This window comes from Macaca fascicularis, chromosome 15 (genome assembly GCF_037993035.2).
Source record: "Macaca fascicularis isolate 582-1 chromosome 15, T2T-MFA8v1.1".
Lineage (NCBI taxonomy): Eukaryota > Metazoa > Chordata > Mammalia > Primates > Cercopithecidae > Macaca > Macaca fascicularis.
The window spans coordinates 63,546,664-63,574,025 of record NC_088389.1 but is presented as its reverse complement, the minus strand read 5'-3'; the positions used below and the strand labels follow the sequence as shown (position 1 = coordinate 63,574,025).

Here is a 27,362-nt window from a genome sequence, read left to right as displayed (position 1 = left end):
GGACCAATTGAGCCGGCCGGGGGGGCGGGGCGTCATGCTGACGTCAAGCCGAGGCCGCCGCCGCGGGGCCTGGTTATCGCCGGTTCAGCGCAGCCCGGAGTCGCCCAGGCCTGAACTCCCACCCAGATCCCCGGCCCCAACTCCGGGCCCGTGAGGACACCGGAGGTCACCCCCCGGGGGTGGGGAGCGGAGCCGCGGGTCAGCTCTGCGAGCGCCCCGCGCTGGCCTGTCCGGCCCCGCCCCCGCCCCGGGCCATGGCCCAGCCCTTGTCCCGGCCCCTCGTCCTATCCCGATCCCCGCCTTGGCCCCCAGTCCCGCCCTCGCCCCGCTTCCCAAATCGGCCCCAACCCCTGCCTGGGTCTCCATCCAGGACCCCCTTCCAGTCCCTGCCCCTGGCCTGGCCCCCATCCCGGCCTCGGCCCTCGTTCCACCCCCTGTCACAAATCTCAGCCCAGGGCCTGTCCCAACCCCATTCCCAGTGTTTGCTTAAGGCCCTGGCTCAACCCCGTCCCTTGCTGCAGTCCCCATCACAGCCCCTCCTTCCATCCCACTCCCTGCCCTTGTTCAAGCCCCAGTGTCCAGCCCAGCCCAACCCATTATCTCAGCTTTTGCCCTCATCTCTGTGTTTACCCAAGTCTCTCCCGCTAGTCCCCCCCATCTCTTATACTCTGCCCCTCTCCCAGCCTAGACTCAAGTCTGGGTTTCAGCTGCCGCCAGCCCTATTGCTGCTGTTGCTGTTCTCTGTCCTTGGCCCGGGGGCTGGTGAGTGCAGAAGCAGGGAAGATTGAGGCAGGAATGGGGTTCCGGCAGGGAGGGGTGGGCTGGAGAGATTCAGGAGTGGTGGGACCTGGGGAACTAGATCACTGGGGAGCAAGTGGGAGAAATAGAGAGGAGAGAAGTCTTACAGAACAGAGGGATTGGCGGGGTCAAAAGAGTGGTAATTAATTGGGTTTGAGGCTCAGCAGGTGGCTTACAGTTTCTAGGACAGAGACTCCAAGATATTTTCTGGTGTCTGTCCTGACCCCACTTTGACTCATGCTTTTCCAGGGAAATCTTGTGGGCTTTGCCCCTGCTCACAAAGTTTGATGGGGGAGAGACAGTCCCACACCAGAAGCCCCTAGTGCAGTCTGGGAATATATAGCCTAAACCTTTGAGATATTGGGAATGCATTCAAACAGCATGAAGAAGAGTTTTAAAGATAATATGTAGCAAACAGATGAATATGGATTAATTGTCATTATAATGAGTTTTCTTCTTGTAATGATTCTTGTTCCAAAGAAGATTGATTTGCCTAGGAATAATTCCTGATACTTTTAGAGCAGGGCTGAAACTCGGAGGCCATTTTACAGATGGGGAAACTGAGGCTCAGGGAGGGAGCAGTTTGTCCAAGTTCAGGTAGCTTGTGATAGGCTGCGTGCTGGGGCTAGAAAAAAGGTTTCCTAATTCCTATCTCATACTAGTGGGTTTTTTTTTTTTTTTTCTCTCCACTGTAATGTATACTTAATAGAAAAACAGACCCAAGTGGGGAAAGGCTCAAAGCGTAACCTCCCTTCTCCCCAGTCTGCCCACAAGGGGGCTTTATCCACAAACTGTTCCTTATTTGCTGGGCGTCAGTCAAGGGCCACCCTCCAGTGGGGAAGTGACTTGGACAGGAGAGAGGTCCAATATTTTAATGGGTGGAATGTGGGAGGAGGAGGGGGTGTCTTGGTCTAGGGGATGTGCCATGAAGATGGCTACATCATGAAATGACTCTAGTCTTCATGGCCCAAGTCCATAGCCACCTCTGGTGTGTGTCACTCTAGGATGGAGATGTGCCTGATGGAGTCTTAGGAAATAACAGCCAACAGAGCAGCTAGGGGTGGAGAGTGGGTATGAGTGAGCTCTGGGGGCCTGGTTCAGTGTACAAACTTAAGGAGATGAATGCACATGAAAGGTCACAGCCCCTGCAGAGATGTCTGGTCACTTACGTGTCTATGTGTGTAACTGAGGGATTGTGGGAAGGCTGGCAGCGTGTGTACATGCTTGTGTGTTGGTGAGTGTAGACACATGCATGTGTGTGGGGTGCATGTGAGCCAGTGTATCTTCTGAGCGCCTGTGTTACGGTATGAAGGGGAGGGGACATGTTGTGGCCCATGTACATTCCTCTTCAGCTCTGCCTGCTCGTCATATGAGCAGATCACTGAAGTTGTGAATGGGGCTGGAGACCCTTTCTCAACAGTTCCAAGGGTGAGGGCAGTGTTGGGTGCCTCCCGGAACGAATATAAGTTATCCATCCACCCCCAGCCAGTCCCCTTGAAGGAAGGAGCCGTGGAGGCACTCAGTGTTGATTATTGCTGCTGTCAAGTTGGGCACTGGGCAGAGGCAGTAGCCAGTCAGGTTTTCAGTTTTGGTAACGGGGAGTTTATGCTGTTGAGCCAAGTTCCTAGCTTCTATCCCCTGCCATCATGGCTGCTTCATGCGCCATTGAGCAAGCATTGGGCGGGTGAGGAGAGCAGGGTGACTGATGGCCACAGAGCATATACAGCTGAAAGTTGTGGATAAAAATACTGTTGCCCAGAAGCGGGTTCAGGTGCTTTGGGGAGAATTGTAATGAAGTTGGAAAGGAGTACCAGTCCACCCAAAGGGAGGCAGGGCTGCCTTTAGTGCTGTTAATAGTGAATGCCTTGGCAATTTTGGACCTAAGTGCAGGGTGCTCTGTGACCTAATGGTCGCAATGGGTTTTGTCTGAGAAGAGGCTGGCAGGGTCATAGGATCATCATGGCACAGGACTGCATAGTGCTTATTGGTTGCTTCGGTTTCATTTCAGGAATGGAAGTTATCTCTTAGGTCTAGTGGTCCCATTCCTGATCCTTGGATCTTTTCCTTGGGCTTAGTTGAGGACCCACACATGCCTTGCTAGTCAAAAAACAATGGGCTTTTATTCTACCTAGTGCTGTTACTAGCAGGGCTAGCCTCAGCCTATGTGTTGTGTGGGGTGTGCGTGTGTGGTGTGGGTGATGGTCGGAATCACCCTAGCTTCATCATAGAAATATTGGGGAACCCGGAATAAGTTCATCCGAACTCGGTAAGGGCCTTACTCATGCTTCCTCTGGACACAGCTCTGAAAGGCCCTGTTCAAACCACAAACCAAAGTTTGGAGTGAATGGGGCTGTGGACCCTTTTCAAGCATCTGCCCTCAGAACTTCTTCCAAGTTCCTCCTAGCATTCCCAGCTGCTGCTCACTCCTTTATCTCACAGGCCTATTCTGTGACCTCTGTAGCCCCTGGCCACGTGGGGATGGCTTAGCTAATTCCCCAGTTCTCCAGGCCATACCGTGGTCCTTTGAATTACAAGCATCTTTGTGCTTGTCTGTCCATGTTTCCCAGAGGTCATTAAACTTTTCACCACTAGCCCTCTGAGGGTCTGCACTGAGAGACTGACCAACATTTCTCCTAACAGTAGCAATGGTTGATCAGATGACCCATCCCTGGTACCAGCTTTGAGGAGGAACAGCCCCTCCCTAACCCCATCAGAAGGCGTGCTAGAGTTCTGATTTCTTCTAACAATAGTATCCAGGCTGTTCACCTCTTAGCCTTCTGCCTCCTACTTAGCACAGCTAGGGTTCCTAGGAAACCTGTCTCCCCCATCAGTGGGTTCCGTAACCTTTATCCCTCTCGGATGCATCTCTGTCACTCTCTGAATGCTGCACTGGTAGCCTCTCTGGGTTCCTGGGCAGTGCTCAGCTTGCAAGGTGGCAGGCTTTCCTTCTTGGCAGTTGAAACTGATCATGTGGTCTGAACTGGACAGACTAGTCCTTGAGTGTAACCATGACCTCCAATGGCCCCCACCTATGTAGGGCAGCTCTCTGGGGTGACTCCTGGGGTTGCTCTGGTTCAGCGTTCCTCCTTCAGCAGCCTCCCTTTCCCTTTCTTTTTTATTTCAAAAACACCTCATTTTTGGAGTTAATCTCTCCCATCTCCAGAGAGGGAGATAATTGGACTAGGTTAGCCCTAAGGGTATTTCCTGCTTGGCTGAAAATGCCCCTCCAGAGTAGTCGGAGGCTACTGGGTTGCCTCCACTGTGACAGCTCTTCTAGTCCCTTGCCTGGCTAGCTGCTGACACGACTTCTGCTTACCTTGGCTCTGCTCCTGACAATCATGATCAGGTATCTTGGCATTTTAATGAGAGATGACCACTTCCTCCCCACCTGCCAACTCAGCCTGCTCTGAAGATTCCCAAGGGGCTTGAAATCCACTGGGTCACCAACTTACTGCCTCACTGGGCCTCCCTTTGGGAGAACATTCCCCCGGCCCCCACCTACTAGCTGTACATTCTGACCCGGGAGGCCTGATGAGTCTCCTTTCCTGGGGACTCTCATGGTGGCCTGCCAACTCCTGTCCTTCTGCCACCCAAGCAGGCCCCTGGCAGCCGTACCACACTTTCCCCTCCCCTCTCCTGCCCTGAGCCAGTATACAGGCAGCGCTTGTGAGGCTGCTGAGGGTTTTTACTGCTCCTAACCACAGGGGAACAGAGAAGGGAAGAAAATCAACAAGGAAGTTACACAGTTCCATGCTGACTCCCAAGCCCCACAGGTGGAGTTCCAGCCTGCTTAGTGACTTAAGAGCCCATGCCAAGATACACACACACACACACACACACACCTTCCCCACATCTGTTTTTTTTTAAGTTTGGTAAGTGGAGAAAATGGCTCCTAAGTGAGGGGCAGCTGTGAAATCAAAGAAAGGGTCTTAGTTTTGGATTTAGAGAGAGCTAGATTTGCATCCTCAGTTTGATCTAGGTCTGAGCCTCAGTTTCCTTATCTGTAAAAGGAGGGTTTTTTTTTTTTAAATAAGATTAACGTAAGGATTAAACCAGATGATGGCTAGGTTTCAGATCTGCAGCCTGAAACCTAGTTCCTGGTTCAGACGAGAGCATTTGTGGAGTTGATGCTATCAGTGAGGAGGACTGGCATGCCTGTTGCTTAATGGAAATGCCCTCTGTCCTGCCCTGCTCCTTTCTCTCTCTCTCCTGCTTCCCAGGAGGCCTTTTCCTGACTGATTACTCCACCTGCTCACCCCGCAAGCTGAGTCCTTTCCGCTCCTTTGCCAGCACCGAGCTCTTCCACTTCCATGTTCCCGAGGACACATTCCTGGCTGTTTGGAACCTCATCATCTTCAAGGAGCAAGGGGGAACCTTTGGGGACCACTGCCCAGACCAAAGTGTGACTGTGTGAGTGTCTGAGTTAATTTCCCAACCCCACTTCCAACCCCTGACCACTTTCCAGACTAAAGTGTGATTTTAACTGACCCTGACCCCAACCCGCGTCCAGATTGAAGTGTGACTGAGTGAGGGCCATGACCTCTGTCACATGACCACTTCCGGACTACTGTATGACTGTGCGAGTGCTTGAGCTGATCTCTCACCCGTGGCCCCTGACCTGGAACCACTTTGTTGAATGTGTCAGTATAGGGAATCTATTTGTTTTACCGGTAATGAGTGACAGTTCTTTCTTTCTTCCATTTCCTGCCTCCCACCCCATTGCCTGCTTTTCTCCTCTCCTAATTCTGGTCCCCCAGGTATTTCCGGTCCGGGGCACCCCCTGTCATCAATCCCCTGCATACACACTTCCCAGGGGACACAGCTGTGCCTGGGGTTTTCTCACTGACCCTCAGCTGGACACTGCCCAACCGCACCTCAGGCATCTTTAACGTCAGCAGCCCCTTACCTGGGGACTGGTTCTTGGCTGCCCACCTTCCCCAGGCCCATGGCCACATCTCTGTCAAGGTGGGTTAATGTTGCCCAGGCTCGGGGGTCTAGAACTGCCCTTCCATCTTTGCTAAACTCCCCCCACAGGCTCCCTGGCATGCCAGCCTTGTGTCAGGGTGGGCAGCAGCACAAGGGTGGCTGGGGTGGGGCATGGCTAAAGGCCAGCAGGTCACCTAGTGGGTCAGAGGCCATGATCTGGAGGAGGCAACTTGGGAGACCCAGGAGGACATGCTGGGTCCAGGTAAGCTGAAGGGAAAGTTGAGAATCTGGAGTCAGAGGCTCTGGCATGGGGGAGTAGTGCCGCTTCCTAGTGGAAGGCACAAGTGTTAATCAAGGTGAGCAGAAGCCAACTATGGGCTGGTCCAATCTGCTGCACACACCCAGGACTGGTTTTATTCTACATCTTGATTGACAATAGCCCTGAAGACTCTCTTAGCCCACGGCCCAGCCTTTAATCCATCTGGGAGAATGCATTCCTCTTGCATCATAATTTCAGACAGCTTCCTACACCCTTCAGAAGACCACAAGAGGAGCTCTTTCCTGCTAAAAGGAGGCTTTGGGCAGCTGGTGTCCATCCTGGCCTTTGCCTCACTTTTCTCCAAATATCAGCCACCCCAAGCACTTATTTCACAGAGGTTGTTAAAGACTGAAGGGCAGGTTCAAAGGTCAGATGCCTCTCTGGTTTGGAGTGAAAGGAAATGCCACAATGTTTTCCTGCCACTCTCATGGATTAGGCCAGACAGGTCTCCTACTCCTGTTCACTGGAGGAGGAGCAGGGGGTGTACTGAGCTGGCTGTTGTCAGCGTGGGATGACCATGTGCATGGGGCCTGTGGTGAGGGTGAATAAACGAGCAAGAACAGAGCGAGGATTTAAAGAACAGGACTCTAGCACTCAGAAATGTGGTGAATAGTGCCTTTGAATGAGCTGAGACTCACATAAGGACAAGGGTGCTGGAACTGCTATTGTCAGAGATGGGAAGTAGGGCTGAGGTAGTGTCTCTAGGCCTCAGTGACGGCCATTTTTCCTGAGACTGATGTGGATGTGCAAAAGAACTCCCCATCAAGGCCTGCGAGCCTGCTGAAGGACAGCATGTTGGGAGCTAGCTTGGAAGGGGCCCTAGGTTCTAGGTAGGCCTTGACTCTCATCAGAACTGAGGGTTCTTCTGTTAGAAGGAACTTCTTCGTAGGTCTTTGGCAAAATCCCAACAGGGATGTTCCTTATCCTAACTCTGATCCTTGACCCACTTTGTGAGAACTCACAGGGAAAATCCTCCTGAAGCCTGGCTGTAGTTATCCAAAAACCTTTCTAGGTAAGCAGGAACCTAGGGCCTAGGCCTGGGCTGGGATTGTGGGAGCTGAGGCCCAGTTAGAAGTGGTCAGGATTGCTTATGGCTATCAGATTGGGACAGTGGGGAACGGAGATAGTAGTGCAGAGAAAAGCTGATCAGACCCTAAAGGGTGATTCAAGTACCCAGACCAAGGGGGAGCTGGGCAGTGAGAAAAGAACTAGGCCTGACATGTACATTTGCATCTAGACATGGGAAGTGGGGCCTGGGGAACTTGGTACCGAACTGGAATCCTGGTCAGAGCTCCCCCAGGTATGTGGTGAGGCTAGACAGAAGAGGACCATCCCGCTCTGCCCACAAGCAGCAGTGGGTCTGGATGCCATGAGAGATGTAGTGCTTCCGCCAGGCCTGTTTGAGAGGTTGATGGGGCAAGGATCTTATGTCGGTCCTTCTAAGAATTAGATTAACTTCTGTAATCTTATATGGTCCTCTAAGGGTTCTTCAGCTCTCCAGATCCTGGTTAATTTCCAGGATTCCAGCCTGTGGGTTCATTGTCTAGAGCATTCCTCCATCTTCTCAACTTGTTTCCTCCTGCTACTATGGTATGCTTCCTGTGAGGCTTGGCGAACACAGGAATTTATGTGGGTTTAGGGATATCCTTTGGTGGGAACTGAAGAGTCCCAGCGATAAGAAGGCAGTGGTTTCTAGGGCCCTTCTCAGCTTTGGGGATGAACTCAGATCTCCCTTTAGCCTCAGTCCTTTAGTACCTGCTTTGTGCCAGGCCTTGGGTTGTGTGCTGGGGACACAGAAATAAATAAGATGCATGTTAGATACAGGAGATGTTTTAGGAGGATAAAGGGGAGATGGCTAACTTAGCGTGGTGGAGGTGGTATTGGAAACTGTTAAGTGGCGAGGCCTGAGATTGAGAAGGTAGGGAAGGGCATACCAGGTGGTGGGAGTAGCATGGCCCAAAGTTTAGAAGGAACTGAAGTGGTTCAGTGTGGGCTGGTTTTGGGGTGGTGAGGAAGGTAGAGGGATGAGCAGAGGCCAGATCATGAAGGGCCTTGACATTGGAACTGTATCCTGAGCGTGATAGGGAGCCCTGAAAGGTTGTGAAAAAGAAGTGACTTACCTGATCTGGGCCACCCTCATGAGCTCTAGTCCCACACTTCTGCCAGACCCTGTGTCTGTGTTATTTACTATGTATTCCTAGCCTTCAGTGCAGAGTCTGGCACATGATGCTGTTTCACCTCCTTTCCCTGTCACCTTCTTCCTACCAGCCACTTCTGTCCTGTCCCTGGCCTCCATCTCCTTGCCTTTCCTGTTTTGGATCCTGTGTTCATTCTAAGGTGCCCAGTTGCCAGTCTGCTCTGAGGGGCTGGCCTTTGGGTTGTGGATACCATTTGGCACCCAAATGGCTCATAAGGGGAAAGTACTCCTAAATGTCTTTAGAGCACAGGTTCTCTTCTTATCCTTCCTCTTCCTGTGTCTAAGATTTGAAAAAGTAGGTAAAATAATGAAAGCAACTACAAGGAAAGTGAAGAAGTCAGTTGTACAGGAGAAAGGATTCTGTTGAATCCACCAACTAAGACCACACGTGACTCAATATCTCAGCAGAGGTGGTTAGAATCTGCTAATAGTGCGGCTGCTTTTCCTCTTCCTCCTAAATTATTTTATTTATAGTTTGAATAGGCAATCTGTGCACCTGGTACAACATTCAAAAGGTACAAAAGACATACAGTGGAAAGTAAGTTTTCCTCTTCCCTTCTTTCAGTCTCTAATTCCCCTCCCCAGAGTTAACTAGTAACTAGCTGTTAACTAGTTCCCTATATTACTCTTTCCTTTTTGAAACACCTTCCCTTCTTGGCCTCTGTGACTTTACAGAACTGTCATGGTTTTCCCACTGCCCACTCCTCTGTCTCCTTTCCTGGCCTCTCCTCTGCTTGATCTCCATGTTGTAGTGGCCCAATGCTTGGTCCTGGAACAGCTCCTTTTTTACTTTTCTATTCTCTTGCGTGGTGTTCCAGCACAATAGTTTAAAATGCCGTCTGTATGTTAATGCTTCCAAGAGTATTCATCCAGTCCTAATTTCTTTGAATCCCAGACTTTATATCCCACTGCTTACTTGACATCTCCAATTGGATGCCTAAGAAATGTCTCAAAGAGTATTTAATAAAACCAAATCAAAGTGAAGCTAAAACTATAAAACTCCTTAATTTCTATTTCACTGCTCCCAGTCCATGCTGCTGCTTTCTGTAGTTATTGTGATCTTCCTCAGGAAATTGCACTGTCATCCACCCATTGCTCAAGCCCCAAATTAAGTGCCCCAAATCCTTGATTTTTCTTTTCTTCTGATTCCTCACAACCAATCTGTAAAGAAAAAGTCTTGTTGACACTACTTCTGAGGCATGCCCTGAACTTATCTACAGTTCTTCATTTCCACTTCCAGCACAGTTTCTCTGCTTTCTGCAGGGCTACCACAGTAGCCTCATAAATGGTCTTCCTGCTTTCACCCTTGCCCCCTGAAGTCTGTTGAACACTCGTTTGCTTCTACACTGATTGGGTGCTTTCTGACTGTGGGCATGGGCTCAGCTGTGCACTCGCTATTCCCGCAGAGAACGCTAAGTGTCTTTGGGCATCTTCAGTCTGCAAGCCCCACCCAGAGTCTGGCACTGGCCACCCCGCTCAGGTCTTTCTGAAGAAACTCAGCCCGTACGTATGAGGACATTCTAGGAATCTACCTACCATGCCTTCCACTCCAGCATCTTTCAGCCTGTAGCCCATCCATGTCTCACTTTTGCCTCTCCTAATTTCTCGAACTTCCTTGCCTGGGCCCTGGGCCTCCCCGACTGCTGATGTTCTTCTGGCCTCTTGGCTCAGTTGGGACACTCTCACTTGGCATCTGCCCTGGCAGCTCTTGAGGACCTGACTTCTGGTGCTCTTTCTCTGGCCCCATCACTGGGTGACGGTTCCCTGCATCTCCCCTGGTCTCCACTGACTAAACACTCCCTCCGCATGAAGAGGGGGGACTGGCACGTTACACAGTTGAAGGAAGGAGCACATCTTAACCAAACAGGTCATGTCCACTGATCTTTCATTGAATCAAACACAAGCAAAACTCCAAAACGTGGAGCAAAGCGTTCCTGGACTGTCTGGCAAGGAAATGGGCCACCACTGGAGCATGAGCCCCCACCCTTGGGACTCATTCACTACAAGATTATTATGGTGGTAATTCTTGCCTTAGGAGGTGGGGTCAATGCAGTGACTTGTGAGAGTCTTTTGGTTCTTAGGGTTTGACACCAAACCTGAACATCTAGGTTGGTTCAGGAGCTCTCTGAAGGGACCCCCTTTTTGACACCCATTCTTTAACAGCTATTTTAGCACCTAGTATGTGCCAGATGGTGTACTAGACACTGGGGATGCAAAAGGCACAGACCTTCTAGCCTTGTCGAGTTTTGCTGGAAGTCAGTGCCTTGACTGGCTTGTTCTGAGCCATGGAACTCAGTGGGATGTCAGGGCCTGGAACTTTTGTCACAGAACAGAGTTTGAAGGTATGACCTAATTAGGAGCCCCCACTTCCCCTTAACTGTGAGGTCTGTAGGGCTCATATAGCTGCACGTGCTGCAGAAGAGGAACTGCGACAAACGGGACTGTGCTCACTGGAGAGTGATGAGGCTGTGCGGGCCAGGGGGTGTCAACAGAGAAGGAGCTGGGGATTTTCTCCAGAAGCGAAGCTGGGGGAGACATGGTTGATATCCTTTAGCAGCAGAAGAAACACAGTCTGAGGCTGAGGGACCAGACTAGTGGGTCTCCTGAAGGCAGAGTTGGGGCAGGGGCATCAAAAATGACAGGATTTGGCTTTAGCAAGGTCAGCACTTCCCCCAGATGTTGTGATCCATTTACTGATTCGTTAATTCAGCAAACATTTATCTGTGAGGTATGCACTCTATGTGAGGCCCTGTGTCTAGAGGAACAAAAATCAAATAGGACAGAGTTCCTGTTCTCAAGCTGCTTATAGTCTGAGGTTGCCTGGAAGGTAATGAGTGGCCCAGCGCTCATTACCTATGCAGGGCTGCTCATTACCTGGGTGTAATGAGTGTGAAAGCAGAGGCTGGACAAGCATGTGGGAGTGGGGCAGGGTGGGGACTAGAGGAAATTAAAGGTTGAGATTGGTGGCGGGGAGAGTGAGGGGGTTGGATTGGAGGCCTTGAAGGAGCTTTCCACCCCACCCCACTTTGCCTAAAAGAGCCAGTGTTCTAAGTTCCTGAGCCTGGTCGGGAATGGGCTGGTTGGAGATCACAGTGCTGCTGGGCTGGCCCAGAATGCTCAGGGGGAGAGGTTAGCTTGGGAGAAGGGGCAAGCCAGGCCTGATTGTCAGGAGGGCCTGGTTTGAATCCCAAAACCTTAGCCAGTGCTGAGGATCCCAGCAGACCTTGCAGACTGAGGTGGGACAGAGATGACCAGAAATGACTGCTCAGGCAAGAAGGACCTAGAGTTTAGAGAGACCTGGGTTAGAGTCCTGGGAGTGGTGGCCAGGGTGGGGGTTTCTCCCTGGCCCACCCAGCAGGTTCTGTTTGCCTTGGTTTAGTCACGCCCCTGCTGTCTCTCCCTCTCCTGCTACCCCTGCTTTTGTCCCAGGGTCTCCAGGATGAGTGTCAGTACCTCCTTCAGCCCCAGCTGATTGTCCGGCGTTTGCTGGACGTTGCTGTACTGGTTCCTGGCCGGCCCTCAGAGCAAACCCTCTCCCCACACAATCGCTCAGCACTCTACAAGTAAGTCAAAGACTCCCCACACCTGGTCCTTTCCCACTTCTCTGGCCTCAAATAGGCTGCAGGGTTCTCTCTTCTCCGCCTACCTGCCTGGTCCCTGGGTGGGATCCCTGCCTCCCTCCCTCCCAGAACAGAGCGGGAGACCTGAACAGGCCTCCTTCCCACCCCACGCCCCCTCCTTCCTAGTGCTTCCCTTGCCCTGTGTTCCTCTCGTCTCTGTTTTTGCCTTCTTACCCCCAACCTCTCCTCTGCCCAGGGTCTTTGTGCCCAGCTTCACTTACAGGGTTTCAGCACAGCTGGCGTGTGTGGGGGGCCGCGGGGTATCTGCCTGCCCCCTGTCACTGCGTCTGCGTCCCAAAGCCCCACCCCTGCACAACTCAAGCTCTGTGTCCTGTGGAGGTGCCTCGGGATGCCAGCTGGAGCTGGCACTGCCTCCCTGGGGGCACTGGGTCTACGTGCGTGTGGAAACATCATCCCGGGGCCCTGGTAGGACCATCCGCTTCCAGCTGTGTGTGCGGTTGCAAGGTCAGAACCCCTGCATTTGCCCTAGTCTGTGCAGATATCCGTGGCTGGGAAGTCACTTGGGGTGGCTCTGTTCAGTGGCCCTCTGCCACATCCCTGCAACTTCCCCTTCCCCACCCAGGCTCCTTCACACTCCCTGAAGCCATCCCGCTTGGAGCTCCAAGTTATTGGAAGGCTTTTAGATAACTTTTTTTTTGCATCTGACTTGAGACAACTAAAGGACCTCATTACTTTCTTTGATTTAATCTCTCAGTTTCCTGGGGTAGGCAGAGACATCCAGGACCTCTGGGACACTGTCCTTGCCGAAGCCCTTGCAAGTCAGTGAGACAGGCTGTCATACTTAATATCTGTTTCAATAGCATCTTCACTGCCTTTAGGGAGGGATAGATGACCTCGGTTCCCTCCAGTGTGGTATTGTGTTAGCTGTCACCATTAGGAAACCCCTATGACCCTGGATGCCCCACACTCCCAAGGGACATTGCATTCTAGTTCTCATCCTTCCCCACTCTTTGCGAAATCCTGTCTAGCTCAGATCTGTTTATGAGTAAGTTCAGGACTGTAAAGGCTGCAGGCCCAAGCTCTGGTTTCCTCTGCCCCACAGAGTGCCCACAGCCCGGCCTGCTTCGAGCCCTGGTCCCTGGAGCTGCCATGAACATGCCCCAGTCACTGGGCAACCAGCCACTGCCCCCAGAGCCACCATCCCTTGGAACCCCTGCGGAGGGGCCTGGGACCACATCCCCACCCGAGCACTGCTGGCCAGTGCGCCCGACTCTGCGCAACGAGCTGGACACCTTCTCTGTCCACTTCTACATCTTCTTTGGCCCCAGTGTGGCCCTTCCCCCTGAGCGCCCAGCCGTGTTCGCCATGAGGCTGTTGCCAGTGCTGGACAGTGGAGGCGTCCTCAGCCTGGAGCTCCAGCTCAACGCGGTACTCTTTATGGAGAGTGGGGAGGTTGCTCTCCCGGGGAGCTTGCAGGGAAAGGTGCCAGGGGTGTTGGGGTCTTTACCTCCTCCAGGAGGTAAAAGCCTATCCAGGTTGCTCCCTCCCATCCTGACAATTAGAGACCATGACTTAGCCCAATTCTGGTCAACAAACATGTTCGGAGTATTGACTCTGCTACAGATGGGCAGGTCAACCAGGTCGACTCAGTGTCTGGGGTTTCCCAGTTTTGTAGGCTCACCTCCTGCTCATTACTGGCCTTTCACTATGGCAGTTGTTAACCTTTTCTTGCAAATCTCCTTTGATGGGGAGTTTACCACCTCTTGAGGCCACGCAGTTCATGTTTGGATAGTGCTGATTGCCAGAGGCATTCCTGACATCCCATCAAAATCTGTCTCCATGAATTTTTTACCCACTCATCTTTGATTCAGTGGGTAAAAGCCATATCCAGAAGCCATTTCCAGTAAATCTATCTCTGTCTTGTTCTTTTTTAAAGCAATAGACTTAATTTTTTTAAGAGCAGTTTTAGGTTGAACAGAAAGCACAAAGTTCTCATATACCCACTCTCTCACGTTTTCCCTATTATTAATATCTTACATTAGTATGATACATTTATTGCGTCCCAGTCCTATTTTTACAGCCCTTCAGATGTTACCTCCAACCTCCCAAAAGCTGAAGAACCTCAGTGTCTTTGGGGTCTTGGTATTTGGATCTCTCCCCTTCCTTCACTGTTTCACCTGGTCATACTTCTAGCAGTCACTGTGTCTCTGAAATAAGTGATCTGAGGTGGTCTGATCGAGGTGGCAGGTAACAAGACTTGCATTTGTGCTGCCTGAGATTGAGTTACTTTTTTCAGCAGCTGCATTACACTGTGGGATCACCTAGGGCTTGTGGTGAATTGAGATCCCTGGGTCTTTTTCCTTCCTTTGTATTTTCTTCAAACCAGTTGTACACATTTTTTTTTTTTTAATTATAAGAGTAATAGGATCACATACAAACTTTGGAAAATAGGGGAAAATATCTCCCTAATGCAACTGTTTAACTTTTTTTTTGAGACAGAGTCTCACTCTGTTGCCCAGGTTGGAGTGTAGGGGTGTGATCTTGGCTCACTGCAACCTCCGCTTCCCGGGTTCAAGCGATTCTTGTGCCTCAGCCTCCAGAGTAGCTGGGATTACAGGAGTGCACCACCACACCCAGCTAATGTTTTGTATTTTTAGTAGAGACTGGGTTTCACCATGTTGCCCAGGCTGGTCTCAAACTCCTGGACTCAGCTGATCTGCCTGCCTTGGCCTCCCAACATGTTGGGATTACAAGTGTGAGCCACTGTGCCTGGCCCACTGCTGTTTTTGGTTTATGTCCTCCCATTTCTTTTCCCCATTAATTGCTTTGTTTCTCTAGTTGTAATCAAGGGGCATACACATTTTGGTGCCAATTCGCATATTGTATTTTTGCAGTGAATTTTTGAACCTGAATGGAAGAATTTATGTCCCTCCTTGAGGCATTGCCTAATACTGGTTTGGGACTCGGGCCTTCTCCACTTTGTGTAATTCACATACTTGCAAAGCCAACTTTTTGTACTTCTTAGTCATTACTGTCAGCATTAAGACTGAGATGAGGGCGGAGCCCTATGCTGGCCCATTAGAGAATATCTTCAGCTTAGCTTTGATCCAATAACTTACATACTGTTCCCCCAGCCAGGGATCCTTTTAACTCTACTATCCTCCAGCTCTGAGGGCAGGGACCACTTTCCCATCAGCCAACCTGAGGCCTGGTCTGTGGCTTCATGTGGCCTTTTATGGGACATGGCTTAGAACTTTCTAGTGGTCCTGTTAGAGTCATTTATTCACCCTGAATATATTTCTCATTTACATAATCAAATTCTCTCTTTGTTCTCGCTAAGACTGTATGTATTTTGTGTTTGCTTATTGCCATGCCTCTGGGCAATGACAGTGAGATCTTGATTCGACCTTGAAACTGTAGACCCTGAATTAGAGGACAGCCTTGCCCATACTTGTTGTTTCTTCCTCAGTACCCTGAGAATAGAAGCCTAGCCCTTTCCCTCTCTGCATTCCCATCCATTCACTTTAATGAGCATCTGTTTACATTCCATCATCTGCATTCTATGACACGTGCTACCCACCTCAGCCTGTTCTGTTTATTCTGAAAGGTATTTCCTTCAAATATTTTGATTTTTTTTCTCCCCTTGCATCAAGAACTGGACATTTGGATCAGAGAACTGCATATACTTTTTTCTTTGGCTCCCTCCTAGAAAGACTTTCACTGAGTAATACTTTGGCATATTGCCCCGGGCTTGCATTGAAGGAAGTTATATAAGCAAGTTGTATGAAACTCACTCTTGTGGCTGAGGACAGGATGCATGACAACACACAGTGCTGCTTTGATGAGAATTTATCTCAGAACTTCCCCTTTGGATGCTGTGATTCTCCAGAGACTCTGATTAGCTTTTATATTATGTAGTTGCAAATCTGGTAACTCATTATACTTCCTTTGCTTTGGTTGCTTGGAAGTCAGTATCAAATATATGGCCTACATTAGGGACAGACTTTATTTTCCTATCCTGATTTTTAAGTTTCCCTCAGGCATTTATTGTATTCTATTTTATGTAAGCTGCCTCAAATCCTTCTTGAATGAGGTGAGCTTATGGCATCCTGTTACCTTTATTCTTGTAGACAACCCCTTACATTTACTCTTGCAGATTATCTGGTTTCTTTTCATCCCAGCCATGTTGCTACATTTAATCTCTTGGGCATTCTGTTACCACCGTTCAGTACCTAGGATCATTTCACCTGAATTGGAGTGAGTGTCTTCATGCTCTGCCTGTCTTGGGGTCCAGGTGAAGATGATGGAAAACCTTACAATTGCCTTTGTCCACAGTTAGTTTCTATAACTGGCAACAGCCCTCCTTCCCCTCAATGAGCTAGATAGGACTGAAAAAGAGGGTGTTCTCTCTTGCTCGGACAGAATTGAAACACTTCTGCCCAAAGAACAGATTCAGAATTGGGCCTTGCCGTCTCATCAGTCCTTGAAAGATTTCTGCTGTGGAGGATCTGTTGTTTTTCAGTTTTTCTGTTCTGAGAATGGAGGTGAGAGGGCAGCTTTGGCGTGCAGAGCACCGGCAGGAATGGGCTGTCCTTGGAAGGTGTGGGTTAACAGGGGTGGGAGTCCGAGGGTGGCTGTGGGTGGAGCTGGAGGATGTGGCGGCCTCACCTCCATACCTACCCTCCCCAGAGCTCCGTGCGCCAGGAAAACGTGACGGTGTTTGGATGCTTGACCCACGAGGTGCCCTTGAGCCTGGGGGATGCAGCAGTGACCTGTTCCAAAGGTGGGGTGAGGAATGGGGGAGGAGAGGAAGCTGCAGTGTGGTAGGGGTGGTGGTGGTGGTGGCGGGCAGAGGTGAAGGCGGGGAGGGATGGAATGGAGGAATGGTAGGCCAGGGTTCCGGGAAGTGGGGGCAGGTGGGTGAGGGTTCTTGGGTCCTGACCCCTCCTTCCTCTCACTGACCCCTTCCTTCTCCCTTCAGAGTCCCTGGCCGGCTTCCTCCTCTCCGTCAGTGCCACTACCAGGGTTGCCAGGCTGCGAATCCCATTCCCGCAGACGGGGACCTGGTTCCTGGCCCTTCGCTCCCTGTGCGGGGTGGGGCCTCGGTGAGCGGGGAGGGGCAGGGCCAGGGCTGGGACCGGGACTCGGCGGGGGTGGCCCGGCGCCCCAGGTGACTGCGAGTGTGTGCGCAGGTTCGTGCGGTGCCGCAACGCGACGGCCGAGGTGCGGATGCGCACCTTCCTGTCCCCATGCGTGGACGACTGCGGGCCCTATGGCCAGTGCAAGCTGCTGCGCACACACAACTATCTGTATGCAGCCTGCGAGTGCAAGGCCGGTGAGCGGGCTGCGGTGGACTGGAGGTGGACCTGTGGGCCTGTGGGCAGGCGGCGGGAGTAGGGGAGTGCACAGCCTGAATTGGGGACGGCTTTGGCAGAGCCAGGGTGAGACCACCCTCCACGGGCAGTGGCATAGGCCCATGGCTGCCGTCTGGCCTCTTCCATCCTGTTCCCTCCCCAACCGCAGGGTGGAGAGGCTGGGGCTGCACCGACAGTGCAGATGCGCTCACCTATGGATTCCAGCTGCTGTCCACACTCCTGCTCTGCCTGAGCAACCTCATGTTTCTGCCACCTGTGGTCCTGGCCATTCGGAGTCGATATGTGCTGGAAGCTGCTGTCTACACCTTCACCATGTTCTTCTCCACGGTATGCGGCTGTGTCTGCATCTTATCACTGGGTGCTTGTGAGTGGTGGTGGGTCACAGTCTGTATTTCCACCACGTTCTCCAAAGGTTTGGGAATGTACGTGCCTTCACTGTGTCTTCTACAGACAGAGACAGCAGTGCTTCCCAACCTATCATGCATAGAAAAGGGTCGTTTTTGTAAGGCACATTGGAGGAAATGAACAAAACTGTTCGCAACTTAATAAAGTAAGTTTGGGCCTCCAGCTGTTCCACACTCTGTCCACCCTGAAGGCTGAGGGGACCTTTACTCAACACATGGGCCAAGAAACTGGCCTACAGTATGGATTTGTGTCTACACAGTCACCGTGTTCTGTGTATGGGGGCAGGAAATCTGTGCTTTCCCCCACACCTCTGCATGGAGTGTCTTCATCTTCACCACATTCTTCCATGATGTGAGAGCTAGCTACTCTGAGCTCCCCTTCTCCATCACACTGGGGACTTCTACACTGTTAGCACGTTCGTTCCTGTGGTCTGAAATGGTGTCCCCATTCAGTCGCCGTGCCACCTTGATTTCTCATGGGAACTTTGGAAAGATAGAGGGGATCTCTGTATTGGGGGATTATAGGACAGTCTGACTTTCAGAGTCCTGAGAAGCTTTACAGACTCAACTATGTCCTGAGGCATTGTCAGATGTGGCAGTATCATATCACATCCCAGCTCAAAGGAGTGCATTTTGATGAAAATTAATATAGTTTAAAACCCCTCCATTCCCATTGCAGAATCGCCACAATCTCTTTCCTGTGTTTTCCCCACTCCTCCATAATCAGAAAAGTTCATTATAAGCAAGTGTCCAGAAACTATAAGGAAAGGTAGAGAAATGAGCCTGCTGATATGACTTAACCCCCAAGTAGACTTTTTAACCCCTGAAGTGTCACATCTGGGAATCTTTTCAACTCATCTCTAGGCTCTTGACACCATGTGACATGCATGTGAGCACTGCAAAAACTCTTAGATGGTTTCAGACTCTCAGGCCTTGGCAGCAAGGATATCACAGAAACCAAAACGGGCCTTCCTGGCGTCCAGCATTACTAGGTCAGACATATGTCTAAATTAGAAAAATCATACCTCTCATCTGGGAGAAAGCAGGGGCAAATGTGCTGAAACTGAGGGGCCTGGGTCCTGCTGGAGATTCATCCAGAGATGAGGAAGAAGAGGCTGCAGCCATGCTGCAGAGAGAGATCTTGGCTCTTTAAGCTGGGTGAGAAGCACATACCCCAGTTTTGCTTGATTGGCCCCTTTTTAGGCCTGCTCCCACAGTGCCTCATTCTATTTTTATATTAGACACTGTTTCTCTTTCGTATTGCCAGATGCCCTTTCTACTGTGGCTCACCAAATCCTCCAGCAACAGCTGTTCCACCAGCCCACTCTCGGCTACATGCAGATCGAATGTGATTCATAATTAGTAAGCCTACCTAAGTGTGTCAGTAGCCTGCAGCATGTAGGGAGAGCATATTCACTCTCTGGACTTGACACAAGCATCCTGATTGGCTCCAGAGTGTTCAGTGCTAGATGATTCTTCCTTATCTGGATACAGTGTCTGTCAACCTGAAAAGACCTTCCTTGTAGCAGGGAGAGCCTCAAGTCACATAAAAAGCTCCCACTTTCTTTCCTTCTTTCTTTCTTTCCTTTTTTTTTTTTTTTGAGACAGAGTCTCACTGTCGCCCAGGCTGGAGTGCAGTGGCGCGATCTTAGCTCACTGCAACCTCCGCCTCCCAGGTTCAAGTGATTCTCCTGACTCAGCCTCCTGAGTAGCTGGGACTACAGGTGCACACCACCACACCTAGCTAATTTTTGTATTTTTGGTAGAGACAGGATTTCACCATGTTGGCCAAGTTGGTCTCAATCTCCTGACCTCATGAACCACCTGTCTTGGGCTCCCAAAGTGCTGGGATTACAGGCGTGAGCCACTGCACTGGGCCAAAAGCTCCCATTGTCTTAAGTAAGGCAATAAGGAAAAGCTGCTGGCTTTGAGGTGTTGCCTAAAGCCCTGCTCTAACTCCTGTTCTTTTCCACATGGCCCAGAACATAAAGCTGTGTTTTCTCTTTTCCCTGTAGGTTCTCTGTGGTCCCTCCTTGCCATTCTTAGACTTATTTCATTCTGCAGCAGTGTCCATTTAAGGGCCCATTGGTCAAATTGCAGTTGTCAGTACTAGGACAGGAGATGACAGTTATCTTCCTTGTCTTCAAATAATCCAGGACAGTCTACACTTGGGAGTAGTAATTCATTCTTATCTGGGACATAGGAGCAGACAGTAGGGATTCAGGAGTTTACAGATGTAAAATATGTTTTGAAAAAAAAACAGGCCACAAACTTAGCATTTGATTTTTGTATATAGGCACACAATTTAGGTAATGTTTACAACAAAATGACATATACTGAATATGTGCTGTGTTTCAGACACTGCTAATTTAATCCTCACAATAGTACTGTAATAGTTGATACATGCTTTTATTCTTGTCATCGTTTTTTTTGTAGATAAGGGAAAGTTAAATATTTTGCCTGAGGTAGAAGGTGAGTATCTACCTTAGAATCTGGGTGAGCCTGACTCCAGATCCCTAGCAAGTAACAGATGAGCTATGTTGCTCCCTTTGCACTAGGGCAGTGAGCATGCATTGAAATGCTTTTAACCTGACTTCAGTTTCTCCTAAGGCCTGGAGTATGTAGAAAAAGGCATGGCCGCAGTTTAGTAGTTCTCACCAAATTCTTTGTTTTGTTTTGTTTTTTTGAGAGGGAGTCTTGCTCTGTCGCCCAGGCTGGAGTGCAGTGGCCGGATCTCAGCTCACTGCAAGCTCCGCCTCCAGGGTTTACGCCATTCTCCTGCCTCAGCTTCCCAAGTAGCTGGGACTACAGGCGCCCGCCACCTCGCCCAGCTAGTTTTTTGTATTTTTTAGTAGAGACAGGGTTTCACCGTGTTAGCCAGGGTGGTCTCGATCTCCTGACCTCATGATCTGCCCGTCTCGGCCTCCCAAAGTGCTGGGATTACAGGCTTTGTAATCCCTGGGAACACCGCGCCTGGCTGTTCTCACCAAATTCTTAAAAGATAGGAGCCAGTCAAGAGATCTGAAAATATAACTAAGCCAAATATAAGAAACCATCAGGGCAAAGATATCAAAAATTTTAGCTGTGCAATTTGAACCCATACTGTTCAAACTGTGTATCCGTCACAGTGTTCCTTGAATCCTTATAATTAGATCTCAGAAGACCCAGACAGAGCTGGCATTCTGGGGCTGTGCAGGTGTCCTTGCTGATTGCCGACATCCTGGCTACAAGGCCACCTTCTCATTACCCCTTACATCCCTCAGACCATCCCAGGTCATTCTCAGTATCCCTTGGCAAAATCCCGTAACTCTTTCCAAGAGAAAATGAAAGCAGAAAACAGGAAATAAGGGAGTAATAGCGAGTTCCGTTATATCCCAGTATTGGTATGGATTAACTATGTTTGCATTTATAGTCCACATTCTGCAGTACCTGGATAGCCCATTTTGGAGCATTAGATGTACTGTTATAAAAATGTAAAATTCCACAGAAAAAAATGTGAGGATAATTTCCCTACATTGCTTCATAAATAATGTCCAAAGCTGAGAAAGTTATCAACTTAGATTAGTTTGTAGTCTAATTTTTTTTCTTAAATTCCCAGATTTTTCTGTGTCACTTCTACTTTTTTATTGATGTTGACAAAACAAATGCCAATCTAAAAATTAGTCCACAATTTTTAGTGGACTAATTCCCTCATGCTACAATTTTAATTTAACTCTATCCCTGTGGATTTTTCACAACCTAAAACAATCTCTTTGACCTTTTAGTATACTTGGAAGATAATCAGTCGTAAAATATTCGTGAGATGATTTCTTCAAATCCTCTCCACTCTGGAGATAATATCTCCATTTTTCTTTATTCTTTTAGTGCAAACTCCTAGGAGAAAGTCAGCCCTTAATTATTCCCCTAGATGTGTCTTCAGTGTTTAGTGATTCAGCTTTGCCTTTTTTCTGCTGATATATATCTTCCTTTATCTGAAATATAGTACAAATCCCTCTTCCAGAAACTTCTGGGCATTTCTTTCTATATACTTGAAAGTGAAGCATATGGAGCCAGTGTTTGGTTAAGCCTGGATGTAAAATTAGTGCTTTAAAATAAAATCCAAGTCATAAAACAGTATTGGGGTAATTTAGTGGCCTATAGTACTTATGTCTGGTCTTGGGGGCAGAGAATAATCAATGTCCTATAACTAAAATAGAAAAAGACCAAAATATTGATTTGTTTAGGAACTAAATTAACTTCCAATGAATCAGCACATATAAATAGTTGAAAAATAAGCCAGTCTCTTAGACATATTCAAACATTAATTACTTAACCATTTTTATTTATTTATTTATTTTTGAGACAGGGTCTCATTCTGTCACCCAGGGTGAAGTGCAGTGGCATGATCATAGCTCAGTGCAGTCTTGACCTTCTAGGCTCAAGCAATCCTCCCACCTCAGCCCCTTCTGCCCCCACCCCCAATTCCCTGTTCCCCACCAAGTAGCTGGGACTATAGGCACACACCACCATGCCCAGCTAATTTTTGTATGTTTTGTAGAGATGGGGGTTTCACCATGTTGCCCAGGCTGGTTTGAGCTCCTGGGCTCAAGTGATCCACCCACTTCATCCTCCCAAAATGCTGAGATTAATAGGCGTGAGCCACTGCATCCAATCTAAAAAAAATAATTCTAATGTTGATATGGACCTACATGAAAAGTCTCTGAAAATTTCCCAGTAAGAACTCACTTTTTCAATTTAACAGTATATTAAAAGGGAACCATGTCCCCAAAATAACAAGCCCTTTTGAAAGCCTGGAACACTCACTTAAAACATGTTCATCCTAAGGCAGTCTCTTCTTGCAGGAACAAAATTATTTACCTCCAAAGTGAAGGAAAAGAAAGAAGATAGATAGACAAGCTTGAGTCTTGCAGCTTAAAATTTAAAGGAATCAAACCCAAAGTTTCCCGATGCCAATTCATATCCCAGGTTTTCTTCTTCATTTTGTTTTCTTTTTCTTAGATCCTAGCTTCTTCCTTTCCATATTTGTCTGTTGGAGTTGTAATTTTTGCAATTTGAATGACTGGATGACATCTTCAGTAGGGTCAAAGGAAACAGCGATTTCTTTTTCATCTTTTGTCTCTAGAGACTGACTTTGAGTATGTTTTCCAGTTCTTTTGGTGGCATCTCTGCCACTAAAGAGTTATCCCTAGAAAACTTTTTTCACAAATAAGGAAACACAGAATGCTGGAAGCCATGGCATTGTCCAGAGAGACAATCTGGACGTGGGTCAGGACTACAGACAAGGGAGCTAGTGGCAGACTTTGCTTGGTTCCTTAATTAGGATGTCCAGTCGAGTTTGATCCAATTCCACTTCTGTTCCCTGCATCCCCTTTGAACCTCCTCAGTAGTCTACTCTTCACTATGTTCTCCAGAATGTAGGATGGGTGGACACTGTCCCCTCTCCATGTTCTTCCCCATGGTGTGAAGTGCCATGCCTCTCTCCATGGCCTTAGGGACTGCCTTTTTTCTTACCTGCCACACACTCCCCACATTTGCTGGGAGGGGATGAAGAGGGTCAGTTGGTGGAAGGCCTGAGAGTGAAGCCCAGTTCAGAGTCTGAGCTATCAGGGGAAACTGGGACATAGCGGGGAGATTTGGATTCTGGGTAGCCCAGAGCTTGGGCCAGGGATGGGGATTATAGGTGGGATCCATGGTGAGCATGAGGAGATGGGGACAGGACTGGCTTCAATTTGAGGATATCAGAACCCCCTGGCAGGGCACTCTCCACAACACCTTCCAGAAGCAGGAAGATTAGGAAGGTCAGGACCAGGGTCAGGGCTGCCAGATACATACTAGCTATGCAGCAGACTGGACCTCCTTACCACATTCTTCTCAGGATTTGGGGAGTCAGGCATTTCTCAGATCTTCTCATCTGTGACCTTTCACCTCTGCTGCTCTGACAGCAGCACACCACCCCTGGGCCCACCCCCTCCAGTTTTGTAGACCTGGACCTCTGCCTCACGTTCTCTCAATGCCTGTCATTTCTTCCTTCAGTTCTATCATGCCTGTGACCAGCCAGGCATCGTGGTTTTCTGCATCATGGACTACGATGTGCTGCAGTTCTGTGATTTCCTGGGCTCCTTAATGTCCGTGTGGGTCACTGTCATTGCCATGGCTCGTTTACAGCCCGTGGTCAAGCAGGTCAGTCCAGAGTGGGCCCTGGGGAACAGCCATGGCCAAGTCTTCTTGAAATCCACTCCTGATCTCTCCCTGGGAGCATTTCCAAGTGCCTCTCATGATTCTGACCCAGCCCCTGGAGTGCTGTCTGTCACCTGGCCCTAGCCCAGCCCTGGAGTCTCTTTCTCTAGGTGCTGTATTTGCTGGGAGCTATGCTGCTGTCCATGGCTCTGCAGCTTGACCGACATGGACTCTGGAACCTGCTTGGACCCAGTCTCTTCGCCCTGGGGATCTTGGCCACAGCCTGGGTAAGGGTGGGGAGGGACGTTGGGGGAGGGTCCTAGCAGGACTTGGGTGTGGGGCCCCAGGTATCTGGTCCCCAGTTTAAGGTGGGCTTAGCTCTGTCATCATCACCTGCTGCTGGCAGTGTCCGCTCCAGTCTTAGAAGATGTCTTTAGGTCACAACCTAAAGAGGAAACCTGAGAGTGACCAACTGTGGCTTGGGTCCCAGGGCTTGGAATTCCTGAGCCCCACTTCTCTGTCTCCCCCAGACAGTACGCAGCGTCCGCCGCCGGCACTGCTACCCACCCACGTGGCGCCGCTGGCTTTTCTACTTGTGCCCGGGCAGCCTTATTGCAGGCAGCGCCGTCCTGCTTTATGCTTTTGTGGAGACCCGGGACAACTACTTCTACATTCACAGCATTTGGCATATGCTCATTGCGGGCAGTGTGGGCTTCCTGCTGCCCCCTCGTGCCAAGACTGACCACCGGGTCCCCTCTGGAGCCCGGGCCCGGGGCTGTGGTTACCAGCTATGCATCAACGAGCAGGAGGAGCTGGGCCTCGTGGGCCCAGGAGGGGCCACTGTCAGCAGCATCTGTGCCAGCTGAGAGGGGCTTTGGGCCTGGCCCTGGGGGGATATGGACGCTTCCTAGAGTTCTTTCTGGGGGCGTGGAGCCCTCTTCGAAGGAGACAGGCTGTATTTCTTGAGGACATGGAGTCTTTCTCAAGGACACAGAACTCTTCCAGGGACCTGGAGCCCTTCCCAGGACATGGAGAACTTCCTGAGGGCCTGGAGTCCCCCTGCATCATGGAGTCCTTCTTAAGGACTGGAGCCTATGCAGGCACAGAGCCCCTCAGGACCAAGGAGTCCCTCCTGCAGGTGTGCAGCCTTTCCTGGGATACGGAGCCTTCCCAAGACATGGATTCCTTCCCAGGGAGACAAACCCCTGTCAGGAACACGGATCATTCCAGAGGAGGTGGAGTCTATCTTGGGGAAACCAAATTTCCAGATTTTCCCAGAGGCTCAGCAACTCTGGCCTCAGGCTCCCTTTCCAGAGGCAGCGTCTGGGCTGTGCTGTGCTGCGGAGGAGGGATTGCAGGATGGATGAAGCTGGGACTGGGGCTGTCTGGGTGGCTGGTATCCTCGTTTGATACAGGTGGAGTCTGTGTGTCTCCAATGAATGATTGGTTCAGAATGGTTCTGTGCTGCCTTTTTTACCCCTGGGGTCAGGGGTGTGGGGAATGGGGGAAAGAGGGCCCCTCAGGGAATCAGCAGGGCTGATGGGAGCTACTGCTGGAGGCTTTTGTCATGCCATGTACACAGTCTGATCACGCTCATCTGTGCCTTGCATTCATTTCTAAACACCTTCTAATGTCCATTCCCCAATTCATATTGAGCCCAGTTTGCAATAGCTGAGAGGGGTGTGTGTGTGTTTGTGTGTGTGTGTGTGTGTGTGTGTGTATGCATACGCTGAGATGGTTTAAATCAGCGAGACAGACTTTCCTCATGACGCCCACACCCAACACAGAAGGAAGCCGAGATCCCAGGAAATTGGAATAGCAGGTACACATCTCAGGTGTGCAAGAAATATCACAAGAATGTAACTTCTGTTTTGAGCCCCCATTTTTCCTGAGTGCCAGAAAAGATCTTTTGTCTATTCGGGATTCCTTCTCTTCCCATGAGGGTCATAGCTGAGTTCTGAGGGTCTTACATAATGCCAAGAAGTTGGGAGAGCATTCTTACTGATCACCAGTGTCCATACTTCATCCATGCCTGAGATTTCCATCATTCCATCTGGTCCCCAGTCAGAGGTCCAGACAGTTCATCTGGGATGCAGAGAGATTTCTTGTTCCCATTTGCATAACCCTCTCAGTCCTAAGGTTCTCTCTGCCACTTCTGGGCCATATGTGGAGAACTGTGAAGTTGTCTGAGGCCTTGGCTATGCAGACACGCCTTGAAGCCATTTCTGTTCTGGGTTTTCACAAGGCATGAGTTGCTGCATCTTTTAAAACCTGCAAATCTATCTTAGCCTGGGATGTGGGGCTCAGGGACCCTCCCTTTTGGTACCCTCTGTGTCAGTATTCTCACTACATTCTCTCCCCTTCTCTCTTTCTCCCTTTTGTTAATATTGGAGGTGAGGAAGCCTTACTTAATGTTTTCTCCTGAATCTTTTTTTTTTTTTTTTTTGAGACAGAGGTTTTGCTCTTATTGCCCAGGCTGGAGTGCAATGGCCCGATCTCAGCTCACTGCAACCTCTGCTTCCCGGGTTCAAGCGATTCTCCTGCCTCAGCCTCCCGAGTAGCTGGGATTAGAGGTATGCGCCACCATGCTCAGCTAATTTTTGTATTTTTAGTAGAGATGGGGTTTCTCCATGTTGGTCAGGCTGCTCTCGAACTCCTGACCTCAGGTGATCCTCCTGCCTCAGCCTCCCAAAGTGCCGGGATTACAGTCGTGAGCCATTGCGCCCGGCCTAGCCCGAATATTTTATTTATGCCTTAAGCCTTTTCTGTTCCCTTCAGGACCTAGGCTTTTGAACCCCAAAAGCCAGGCAAACATGCCTTTGTTATCTGCTTTCTGCAATCACATCTCTTCCATGGGGCACTGAGCAGAGAATGGTGTGGCCAAGTAAGTAGTGAGAAGCAGTAAGGGGATATGAGCTACGTGTCTGTTCCTATTTTAGAAAATACTGTTCCTACATCAGAAATACCACATTAAGATGTATAGAGCCATGTCACTGGGATGCTTGAACCCATATAGCTGGGATTCTGGACGGAGTCGGGAGAGTACAGAAAGCTCTGAAGTGGGAGATGGAGCTGGGGTGCATCCCACCCAGTGAGGGGGGGTCATAAGGGGCATCCTGGAAGAGGGACATTTGAACTAGGATTAACTGAGTTGCCATGATGCCAAGATAATGGGAGAGTGTTCTTTGTGGTCACCAGTGTCCATATGGCATCCCTCCCCTGAGATTTTCATCATTCCATGTGGTCTTCAGTCAGTAAAGCTCTTAGAACACTTGTATAGTGCCTAGTCTGGTATGTGATGTGGTCCAACATATGTTAGCTTAAGGTCACCAAGTGTTTGGACATGGAGAGGGAACAGCAAGAGGACATGCAGAGGCAGGAAAGACTGATATTTACTCTGGGCACTGAATAGTTCAGTGTGCCTGGGCCGGTGCACATGCGCATGCTTTTGTGTGTGGAGTGGGATAGTGGAGGTAAGCAGCCAATGGTGTGGTTGGATAGGTAAGTGGAGGTTGAGTCTTTAGTCTATGGGAAATGAGGAGCCACTGGAGAGATTTAAGCAGGAGAGTAACATGATCAGATTGG

At 49.7% G+C, this 27,362-nt stretch overlaps 1 protein-coding gene and 1 long non-coding RNA gene across 20 annotated transcripts; one reads left to right on the top strand and one right to left on the bottom strand.

The window, feature by feature from the left end:
• Positions 1-34: 34 nt before the first annotated feature.
• TMEM8B (transmembrane protein 8B) lies at positions 35-25,231 on the top strand. 19 transcript variants are annotated; one of them, XM_074017148.1, is made up of 14 exons: positions 35-198; positions 684-762; positions 5,019-5,208; positions 5,556-5,763; positions 11,670-11,803; positions 12,200-12,325; positions 12,924-13,249; positions 16,511-16,604; positions 16,803-16,926; positions 17,014-17,156; positions 17,345-17,523; positions 23,634-23,780; positions 23,948-24,064; positions 24,312-25,231. In XM_074017148.1, exons 7-14 carry the CDS (start codon positions 12,971-12,973, stop codon positions 24,741-24,743), a joined length of 1,515 nt encoding a protein of 504 aa, XP_073873249.1. In that variant the 5' UTR covers positions 35-198; positions 684-762; positions 5,019-5,208; positions 5,556-5,763; positions 11,670-11,803; positions 12,200-12,325; positions 12,924-12,970; the 3' UTR covers positions 24,744-25,231. The 19 variants fall into 19 exon arrangements, 17 of the variants coding, with proteins under 17 accessions (XP_073873249.1, XP_073873258.1, XP_015292496.1 ...); XM_074017157.1 differs by having other exon boundaries at positions 24,308-25,231; XM_015437010.3 differs by having other exon boundaries at positions 12,057-12,325.
• Positions 14,688-18,738, bottom strand: LOC141408637 (uncharacterized). The gene is made up of 2 exons (XR_012424577.1): positions 18,626-18,738; positions 14,688-17,670 (listed from the first exon to the last, which is right to left on the bottom strand). It is a non-coding gene; the product is annotated as an uncharacterized lncRNA (long non-coding RNA).
• Positions 25,232-27,362: the final 2,131 nt, after the last annotated feature.